Consider the following 11,565-nt stretch of genomic DNA (forward strand, 5'->3'; position numbering starts at 1 on the left):
CGGCTGAGTGCACGGGTAGCCAACTTAACCACAATACTAGCACTAAGCACCAGCTCTGGCTCATGAACACCCACTTTAGCACCCATTCTCAAGTCATTTAATCGGCCACTTCTAAGCATACAAGTGAACAGAGATGAAGCCAGATGAAAAACATTTTGAATAAAGTAAAATCTTGTACCTACAACTCCGATCTTTCCTTAATCCAGTATGCCATGACATTTACTGTAAAAGCTTGTCAAGAAAAAAAAAAATAAATCCTGTAGTGTCAAATACACATATTCAGCAACTTGACAAAAGTCAGGCTTGGGGAGAAGAAAATAGAAGCCTGAACCTGTGGCCAACTGACTTTGCATCTTATTCGATCAAAAGAACCATCTGCGGGTTGTAGTTCCACAGAATGAAAGAGAAGACCCCAAAGGTGAGCGGCAAATAATGTTATTCCCTCTCTCCTGAAGATGTACTTGTTTGATTTTAAACACACTTGAGAAACTGCTTTAAGAAACCCCAAAACAAAACAAAACACCAATATAGAAATTCCTGTACAAGAGAACATTAGGGTTCTGCAGAAGTGTTAGAGTTTATTCCTTTAAGGCATTTCATAAGAAACATTTTAATGACACGTAAACAATTTCATTCCTTTAAGATCATTTGTTACTTAGGTACCATATGACGCATGATTTCCACAGTTGAGCAGAAACTGTCATTCCACAAAAGACACAAGAACTTGTGTAAGCAATCAATGTCTCAGGATTGCAGTAATTAACTGCAACACATCTTTTAATAAGTATTTGCATTTTAGAGTTTTCAGCCTCTCCCCTGAACACTGAACCCTTTTCTGAAGAAGTGTTCAGGAAAGAGAAAAAGGAGGGCGAGAAGTTAAAAAAGACAACAGGTCTTTTTCTGCGTGCAAAGAAATTTTGTATATAATTCACTTCTAATTCTCCCAGAGTATTTCTTTCAGCCTCCATTTTTTATTATTTAAAGGGGAAAATATGCATATGTTACTTAACTCACTTCTTTTAGTGTTTAGTACAGTGTTTAAATTCTCTACTAAGTAACACAACAGTACAGGCAACAGGATTCCTTACATAAGAGAGAAATTTCACCATCATATTAACGCAGTCCTTCAATCCCATAAAGTTGCCAACTACAGTTATGAGTCTTCTGAACGAACACCTGTCATCAGGGACAGGATCAAGACCACTGTTCCATGTAGGCTACAAAGAAGTGATTACTTTTGGTCATTACCAACAGGTCTGTATTAAATTACATGATTTGGAAGTAAAAGCTTCTGCATTCAGTTACTAATTTGCTAAGCCACTCATAGTCTTCAAAGAGACTCAAACTCATACTGAAAGTGAATTAAACACAGTGTAATCACTAATACTGCGTAATGTCTACCGAGAGATTAAAAAGGCCTAACACAGATCAATTCCAGACAGGTAAAATAAACAGCTAGAACACCAAAAAGAAAACAAAAAACTTATTCCTTCCAAAAAGTAGTAAGCACTGCCATTTACAAATAGTAGTGTTTATGTTAAAATAGAGAAGGGTACCTAAAAAGAAATAGCCTTGGCAACCAAATCCAAACAGTATGAGTGTAAATCAAAGCAAAACAAGAATTACTACTCCAGAAATGTGCAAGACATTTACCTTGTATCAATTACTATTTAAAATGGTGGTTAAAAGAGATATTACAAAACTGAAGTGGGAAAAGGCTAAGAACTGCTATTCTGCATTAATATACAGTGTGTTTATGACAGCATTTTCCAACAGACAATACAAGTGTTTTTACACCACTCCAATATTTGTAAAAAGTATATTTCATGTGTACACTTAAAAAAATCACATTGTTCAATCTGAGGCAAATTAGCCATAATAAAGTCTAATTTTGCTTATGACAGATGTCAACCTTAAGATGTTAAACAGCTATGCGAAAAATACAGCTGGCAAGCTGGAGCTGCACATGTTCAAACAGTTTCATAAACATTAAAAAAAAATTCCCAAACTATGATATGTATTTATTTTCTGAAGTCAGTCTTCATAACTCTTGTCCCTACAGGACAAAAAGAAAAGTTTCCAGTTAAGACATATGCCTGTTTAAGTTATAGGGGAAGGAGGGGAAAAGTGTTCTGAATTTTTCAATAGACTTTTTTTCCCTTAGGGCTCAACTGTCACTTAAGCATCACAAGAACAAATTGAAATGTAAAACTGATTAGCTATACACAATGGAATTGGTCACAAAGGGATTTAAAAAAAAAAGTTAAACTGTAAGATCCATTCTCCATATAGCTCACAGTATCCACACTGGAAGTTTCTCTAGAATTAGAATAAGTTCGCTAAAAATAAGGCTGAAGATAGAATTTCAGTACTAGGAAACAGATGAGATGGGATTAAGAGGAGAACCCATTTGTGTAAGTACTTTATCCAGCCATTGGAGGGGCCCATGAAGATGAATTTCTATCCAGCATGGGGTGCTTGTGACATCTTGTCGGTGATACTCAGCTCCCCAGCCCTATAAAAATGAACAAAATGTTATCAATCAAGTTGAGGACATGCTTGTCTTTCAAAATAACTGTACTAACAAGAAGTAGGACATCATGTTCTATGATACTTATCTTAAGGTAACTCACAATCTAGCAACACTTCTTATCTAAAGGAAATAAAACTGAAGCTGGGAAGGAACCTGCACCTGGAAGCCTGAATCAAGTCTAGTCTGCTACAGACCTGGAGTGACTACACCAGCTCCTCTGTGGAGCACACTGCTGACCCAAGAATGACTCCCGGCTATGGTTACATCTCTTTTCTGTTTCCCCCTCCTGCTCCCTATCCTCCACACCCTCAAACTGAGCAGTACTTAATCGTAATTGACAAAATAAACAAGACATCTTTTGGACAAGATGCAAAAAAACCCTGGAAGGCCCAAGTTTAGACTCCATGCTAAATCTGAAGTGGACAGCATCTTGATTAAACAATTTTGAGAAAAACTGCACTGTTATTCTCACAGTAGTGTTGACTTCACAAATTCAAATCGTGTCTTTTTTCCATAATCAATTTTAAAAAAAATATTAATCTCTTTGAATGAGTTGCAATTTTTTCTTCAATCACTCACGCTTCTCTCTAGTCACATTCTTTTAGTGGTCTTACAGTTCACTTTGTTCCTTCAAATTTAGAGCATGAGCTCAAATCTCCTTTAATAAAATTCTAGCAATGACAACGATTAAATCCCTGTCCTGAATATTGAAGAACTAAATACATGGCCAACACTCAATGCAGCAATCTCCGTTTTTCCTTTCTTGCATCAATTCTCCCCAAATCTCCCCAAATTAACCATTTTCAACATACTTATCACTGAAAAGAACCATATCAGGTCAGAATAGCTTTGCTACACTGTTACAGTGCTAATGCAATTACTGCTGAATACCCAAATCCACAATAAATTTAAATGCCCTCAAAATAATTTGTTTACCTTTACAAAACTCATTCGAATGGTGCACATTTTGGTGAGCTCATATACTGCTTCAAATCCATGGTTGACAGACTGAGCTAAAAGCTGAGCGAACTCCTGATTGTTAAAAATTTTCAGACTGCATCCACTAGGAATCTTGCATACAGTTGTTGGATGAAAGCCATGGTGGTAGTTGCAGTTCCTGCTCTGTACGAATATGCTGCTATCACTTAAACACTCAGCATAGACTTCCCCACCAACATAGTAGAGATGAACTCCTTGAAAACAAAGATAAAAACGTTTCAAATTACTTTTTTCCAAAAATATAGTACTTACTACAACTCCCTCGAAACCAGAGACAATAAAGTAAATTTTCTGTTTGAAGAGCTTTTCAGAAAAGCTCTTTGACCCACATCGTAACATACTTTCTCATTTCAAAATACACTAGGCTTCGTCACACATCAGCCACTAGATGTCCTTCTCTCATCAGTTACAGAATAGAATGAAAAAACGATTTCCACATGTCAACAGCTTGATTTCAAGCTATTTTCCTAGAGAAACTCCGGTTTTATAAAACTGGTAGCTTCTGCCTATGGCATTTCAACAGAAATAAAAGTTTCCTGGGAGAAGGGACCGCAACAGACATGAATGAGAAAGTATATTCACAGTCTGCTCTGATTTTCAGGGTATTTTACCAAGCAAAAGAAGCTCAATTAGTTGCACAACTTTAATACCATCAGGTTTTACAGATCTTAAAATCAGCAAAGCCCCTAGATTTGTCACATCCACCTGGATTCAGCTATGTACATAAATGCTTCCCTCCCTTTAAGTTTTAAGTCTATAGAACACTATTACTGACTAAAAATTAATATATAAAAGCCACTGATCCTTTCAGCATCCAAACACAGATTCTCTCTGCTACTGCAGCTGACATACTCACCTTCCTTCTCCCAGATCTTCCCCCTTTTTCCCACCCACCACTGTTATACGTTTGGGATACAGTTCAGTTTAAGTCTTCCTTGCAATACCCTGAGAATCCACTGCACACTGTCCGGTAGTTTGCCAGATGAGGCTGCCGCAAGTCAACAGATGCAAGTTAATCTTTCAGACAGCAGCAACTGTTGTGAACATTACTAGATCCACTTGGGACTAAGGTAGGATGAAGGTTACACAGAGGAACTGTTGGCTTCGACAACTATAAGCAGCTGTCAGAAAATCTGGGTTGGGCAAGAATGCATTTTCACAACACAACCCTATTTAATTAAAAAGAGAGAGACCACCACTTGCTAGCCAACTTCTTTTGGGTAAAGACCTTCTGAGAGATCTCTGATGAGGGGAGCTGGGTAATGTTAACTGTCTGAGAAGAACACAGGTATTTCAAAAATAATCCAATGCACAATTAGAAGCCACTTATGCTTGCAAGGCAATGCTTCTGCAGAAAAAAGCTTAGAAAATAGGATTGGGTAGTTTTAAGGAGACAAAAACCCAAGACACTGCAAACAAAAGGCATAAATAAATAGTATTATATTCCCCCAAAATCTTAATTGTTCTCAGAACTCTCACCATAAAGCAAAGTTTTAGTTTAATAATTAGCATTAGAGATGTAGACATCTTAAAGCTCACCGGAGCCAACAGTATTATACAACATTATGTTGGATTTCTGTTACATTTTTTAAGGACACAAAAACCCAAGACATTGCAAACAAAAGGCATAAATAAATAGTATATTCCCCCAAAATCTTAGTTGTTCTCAGAACTCTCACCATAAAGCAAAGTTTTAGTTTAATAATTAGCATTAGAGATGTAGACATCTTAAAGCTCACCGGAGCCAACAGTATTATACAACATTATGTTGGATTTCTGTTACATTTCTGACTTTAGGGAGACACACAAGATTTCTCTGCTGGTACCATCAAAAAGAGGTAAGTCAAACAAAAGAACCTGACAAACCCAGCCATGTCCCAGAAATCAGCTGTTCCCCTTTAAAACATTACATTTTCTTGCACAACAGCATTGCAGACCCAAGTTTCCAACAGATATGAATACAACTCATGGCCTCTGGATTATCTGCAAAATTTTGCCATGTTTAAAGTAGGTTCTAATTAAAAGACTTAAGCAACAGGATGGGTCTCCAAGATACATTACAAGCAACAGTGACTTTTATCAAACAAAACTCAAGACCAACTGTACCAACTGAGCTTAGGTGTTGAAAAGGCCTCTAGATAGGCACAACAGAAACAGGGCTGTCTTCCCAGGACTTAGTTACAAAAAAGGAGATAGAAAAGGAGTACAACATTTTAAGATAATCCAAGCACATTCCACCAAAGGTGAAAACCGTGCATCTGTATGTGCTATCAGCCAAACAGTACGGGAAAACTAGAAGATCTTGCAAAACCTGCTGTCTCCAGGAATCCCTCCCACACACATACACACCCCATGGACTCACTCAGACAAATGAGCCCTTGCAGTTTTGCATTAGCACTTCAAAGTCCTGCTGCCAACTCATGCAAGATATTTGAACATACTGTAGACAGCAGCGTAATACCTTGCATGAGCAACAAAATAAAACAAAAACCAACTTTGCTATACTGTAAAGTGGTATGAAGACTCTGATTTAAGAAGTAGATATAACATAGAATATCGGAAGTCCTGCAATATGTTTCTTGGTGCTGAAACACAAAATTTTACATACAGACCACCATTAACCATTACAAACAAGCCCCTATGACAATGTAGTTTGATAAGGAAGAGGTAATATTTAAACTTTTAAATTAGTGCCAAAGAAAAATGTATGCAATTTAAACAAGACTATTTAGAATCAAATCATGCCTAGCTAAGTTGTCTTCCGATACTGGAGAGGGTAGACAATATATCACAGATTACTTCTACTACTCTTATCTGAGAATAATCATTGTTGCAGTAAGCAGTATACAGAAGTTGATATAAAAACAAGGACTTAGCTTCTTAATCATGTGTAACACAACTAAGCTTTACCTTTTCCAATATGTCGTCTAGTGTTCTCGATTGTTGAGTTGCGATTAACATTTGAGAGCAAACCTAAGCAAAACCTGTTTTTATTATTGGAGGGATCTGTAAACCCATCTACTAAGACACTTGTAGAAGATGCATGAAAAGCCTCTCCAACACGATTATTTAATTCGTAATACACAATTGAACACCAGTGTTTGGGTTCTTCATAGGCAACAGGTTGAACATCTGAAAATAAGCAAAATGGAAATACCAGTTCACACAAGTGTTAAAATATTAAATCTAAAACTGTAAAGCAGGCCTTCCAAAATACCAACAGATAACTAAAAGCTTAGTCAACAGTTACGATGGGTAAGAACTGTCCTGATTAAGATCTTAATGATTTTTATTTTCATGTATTTTAGCTATTCTACTGATTTTATAATCATTTTCCTATTTTAAGCTTGATATTAAACAAAACTACACAAAAAAGAACATATGACTGTGGTATCAGGTGAAACATGATTCTTCTGTCTACTCTTAAAAAATCTGTTATAATTGGTATTTTGGGACTCCATTTTCACAGGCTTTGTGCATCTACAATTCCAACATGAGGCAAAGGTAGCAGAAAAGACTGGTTCTGAGAAATGAAAAAAGTTCAACTTAAAAGCTGTACTATGCACCTGAGGCTTTAAAAGCAAGAGATGCAAATAAGCAAGGCAAGTTTTATTTCTCAATTCTTTCTGTAACAGCCCCAGTTTGCCTTGCAAGATGGCCTTCATTTACCAATAAGGTTTACTGCGCCATTTGAAGTTGTTAGGTCGATTTGGTCATTAGTTCTAAGAAGCCAAACTATGTTAATTTTACACCATGCTATACAACTTACCTCTGGTAGATATATTTGGCATGATTTGAGGGATCATTGTATTGCTTGTGTCCATAGACTGAGAATTATCCTGCCCCATTTGATCATCAGGGGGCATATATGCAGGAGGTGGAGTATCAGCTACAAACACAAAAGAATAAGAATAAACCCCAACAATTTCAAATATTTATTTATTCATTCTACAGTTGTAAACACACAAAAACACTCTTGAACAAGAAACGTTAAAACATTTGGACCCATTTTCAAAGTAACCTGAAGACAACGCAGACAGCTGTCTTTACTGTAAACTCCTTCAACAGTTGGATTCTTACCTATGGGACTAATAACAAGATTGGACTCTTGAGAAAAACTGAGAGGTGCTTTTTTTCTTTTTGCCTTTTTTTCTTTAACAACTGCACTTCTGCAGCTGGGCAAGATGACTACAGTTCCCACTCCGTCACACAAACATTAGCTTTCTGGCCTACCCTCTTCTCCGTGTTCAAAACGAAAAGTAGTAGAAGAAATAACTTTATTTGCCACAGCATAACGAAGGCTTCTGTAGGCTGAGTTCATTGTAAAAGTGTGGATCTCTACATTCTTCTGTTCAGCACAGTAGTCAGTGTACCAACACACTATCATCCCCTATTTCAGAAATTCCCTCCAGACACTGTTAATGCATCCATCCCCGTGATCACAGTACTTATCCCAAACGGACACCTCACTCAACGGGCAACTCTTTTTGCAGCACTGTGCAGTCAGAAAGCACAAAGATGAGGCCACTGAGCTACCGGAAAAATAAATTCTTTAATCGATTAACTTCTTGGCTTTACAAAGCACACCAATAACCAGATAGACTCAACAAGGTTTCTTTCCTTTGCCCCTATTAATTGTTGTTTTTTCCCTGTTTTCACCCAAATTGGTGAAGTTTCTACCAAAAATATGCTATTTGTTTCCAGTTAAATACCAAATGTGTCTTTATTCAGAGAAAGACATCAATAAGCTTCTTGCTCAGCCTCTTGTATCTGCTTTCTTTTCATCGCTAGATATTCTTCTAAAGTATGTATCAGTTGTTCTACGTTGAAGCTGTGCAAAATAACTCACCACTATTGTATCGGTGACAAAAAAACATTTGGAAAAATAAAATTATTACAATTAACTCTGACCAGTGACAAAAATAGGAAGAAAACCCCCTAAAACGCAAATGGAAAAGCAATTTATTGCAAGCATCACAAATTCCTGAGGGAGTAAGTCACAACAGCATGTGACATTTCAATTATTTTCATTAAGTTGACATTTAGGCTGTACTTACCAGGTAGCTGAAACGGACTAGATGGTCCGGAGCTAGCTGGGGAGCTTGGGTAAGTGCTGCTGGCTGGAGAAGGTGGATAGGGACTGTTTGGCGAAATGGAAAATGGAGTGCTGTTGGGTTGCTGGAAAGAATCTGGAAATGTCGCGTTGTGTGGCATATGTGGTTCATTGTGGCTTAGGTTCCTGAACTGAACTAGTAGACTGTGCTGTGGATTGAATTCACTATGTCTAGGCACTAAAACTGGAGGTAGAACTGAAAAGAAAAAAACAAACAAAAACCAGATGAATTTAGATTAAAAACTGAGAAAGAAGGAAAGAGATACAATAATGTGCTATTCTGCTCATCATGAAAATTTCAATAGTAGCTGGGGCAGAAACAGTATGGGATTCATCTGTCATGCCTCTACCCCATCTTCTCCCCTTTGTTTTTTTTACATTATTCTTCATGGAAGACTTAAACTTCACTCTCGCAAAAATCTGAGCAAAAACACACTTATATTTCATGCAACTAGCAGCAGACCTTTCTAAAAAAAAACCAACAGTCCACATGTGGCACACACCAAAGTATTGATTTAGAAGTGCAAAACTCACTGCATGTGTATAATTATCAAATCAGTAAAAGCTGGAAATAGAGTCTATATTACTATAGTTAAGCTATATAGTTACATACAGTCCTTTTCAGTGAAGACAAACAAAATCTATACTACAATATACAACTACTGCTAAGCTGGAGTTTTAACTTTTGAATTCACAAGTGCTGGGAGTCTAGCATTCCAGTGTTACAGTAGAGCACTTGAGCACTACAGCTGGTTGCAGTAGAGTTACAACCATTTTGTGGAACAACAGAAGCAACTTTTCACTATACCTGGAACAAAAGAAGCAACTTTTCACTATACGTTCCAGAGTAACATACTTCATCTCTTCCACTTGTAACCACAGTCCTCCTCACCTTCTCCCATGGCAACATGCCTTAACAGCAGACTTGCTACCTGACACAAATTCAGTACGTACCTTGCTCTAACTGATCATCACTCTTGGTTCTGTTCAGCTTTGCTGTCTGCTAATTGCAAGTCAAGTGGGGAACACTACGTCCTAGAATTTTATTTTTTTTTTAATCTCTTCAATTCATGTTACTCACTGATGAACTATTAAGCTCCTGAAAGAAGGCTACCAACCTCCTTGCAAGGACTAAGGTTTTTAAACAAGCTTCTCAAAGAAACTGAAGTCTTTTGACCACAGCTTTCCATTTTATTAGAAATTAGGACTTGGCCACTAACTTTAAGGGTAGCAGGCTTAAGATATCTGTGGGAAAAGTGCAATTTACCACAAAGAAAAACAGCTACTACAGAACAGACAACACACTTCCCCAAAACCCCATCAGAAAAGCACACTTTGAACATTCCTCTTCTAAACTCCCCCAAATGTAATTTGTTATACAGTACTGGAGGAGGTGGAAAGAGCAAACAGTAAGTGGTTCCTGGAGATTTTGTTCAGTTTTTAAGACAGCCATGTTCAAACATACCTGGGCTCTCCACCCTCTTATAGTGGTATGGATTGATGCAGACTTCCTTCTGTTTAGACCCAAAAGGAAATTCACAAATATCCAATGGCTTCAGCTCGTGATGGCTTTGTAGGTCAGGCCAACGCCAAACACGACAGTAAATCACATGTGGAAGGCCTTTTCTGTGAGAAACCTGAAGCCGTCCATCTAAAGAGCGGGGGATAGTAACACACTTGCTGGGCTGTCCTGGACTGCTCAAGGCTTTCTCCAGTTCTTCCATAGCACCCTTTTTCTTTTTCAGCTTTTTTACCAAAGCATCAACAGCTTTTTCTGCCCATTTTTCCTCTTCATCTCCTTGTTTCCAGCCCAATAGACGCTTTACAGCTGGGCTAGTAAAGGAGAACAAACTGGCCATTGACGTCATTTGACACAAGTCTTCAAAAGGTTTGTGGGGTTTTGTCTGTTGGCGGTTTTTTTGTAACGTCAGTGTATAGCAAAAGCAGTTATTGCCACTGATGGCCTGTATTATTTCTTGGAGGTTGACAAACAAACATACAGATGTCAGTGATGAAGTCTTCACATCAAAAATAATGATCGATTTGTCCAATTTAGTTCTATTAAAAAGATAAGTGAACAAATAATTAGTAAACAAGAATGTGGTAAAACAAAAAGGTAGATATTAAAAGAGTCTGTGTTTTAATCCCAGCCATTGCACCTGATTCTGTTTCAAAACAAAATCCCAGAAGGACTAGGACCTCACCCCAAAGCTAAATAAAGTAAAATGTGATCAGAGTCCCCAATTCTTGTATTACTGATTAGTGGGGAAAAGGACAGTTAAGAGACCAAAGGGACAGCATGGTTTCTGTTAACAACGTTCCCTAAATCCACGACTTGCCTTCAGAAGACAGGCTTGAGGAATACGCTTTAAAATTGGTATTATATGTCTGTCACAGTGCTTCACCAGAAGACTTAAACTCCCTATGAAGGAACAGGGAAGAAGCATGGTGGAACCAGTAGTTCCACAGCCAGTACTGCACTAAAGTACTCATTCTCAAATGGATCTTTATTTCCCAAAAGGAGACAATACTAAAGCATCTGCTTGTTCTTGAGCACTAATTAGATACCCCATGTTTCTTGAAGAGCATTAAAAAAAAAAAAGGAAGAAAATGTAGATAACCAAAAGAAAAACAAAAATCATTAAAAGAAAAACCCAATAAAAACCCCAAACCAACCCTTCCCCAGCCACTCAAAGGTGGTCAACCTTTTCAGCTGTGGCTATTTTTATGCTGTACTTCCTTATATCTTTTAAGGAGAATATTTGAAGCACTGGGTATTTTTAGCCTTTGGCAAAAAAAAAAAATCTGTTTTCTTTTCCCCAGAAAAAGAGGGGGGGGAAGGCATGGTGGAGTAAGTACTAGAAATGTGACCTTTACTACAAACTGCCTCAGAAAGGAGAGGAGCAGAACAACACTGTGC

General features: G+C 37.6%; 1 protein-coding gene across 2 annotated transcripts; it reads right to left on the minus strand.

Annotated features, from left to right (window-relative positions):
- Positions 1 to 1,890: 1,890 nt before the first annotated feature.
- SMAD5 (SMAD family member 5) lies at positions 1,891 to 10,698 on the minus strand. 2 transcript variants are annotated; one of them, XM_009702031.1, is made up of 6 exons: positions 10,111 to 10,698; positions 8,590 to 8,841; positions 7,302 to 7,421; positions 6,443 to 6,664; positions 3,470 to 3,726; positions 1,891 to 2,515 (listed from the first exon to the last, which is right to left on the minus strand). In XM_009702031.1, the coding sequence occupies exons 1-6, from the start codon at positions 10,511 to 10,513 to the stop codon at positions 2,372 to 2,374; spliced, it is 1,398 nt and encodes a 465-aa protein (XP_009700333.1). In that variant the 5' UTR covers positions 10,514 to 10,698; the 3' UTR covers positions 1,891 to 2,371. The 2 variants fall into 2 exon arrangements, with proteins under 2 accessions (XP_009700333.1, XP_009700334.1); XM_009702032.1 differs by lacking the exon at positions 7,302 to 7,421.
- Between the last annotated feature and the right edge of the window lie 867 nt (positions 10,699 to 11,565).

The sequence above is a fragment of the Cariama cristata genome, unplaced genomic scaffold, assembly GCF_000690535.1.
Source record: "Cariama cristata isolate BGI_N322 unplaced genomic scaffold, ASM69053v1 scaffold10386, whole genome shotgun sequence".
NCBI lineage: Eukaryota > Metazoa > Chordata > Aves > Cariamiformes > Cariamidae > Cariama > Cariama cristata.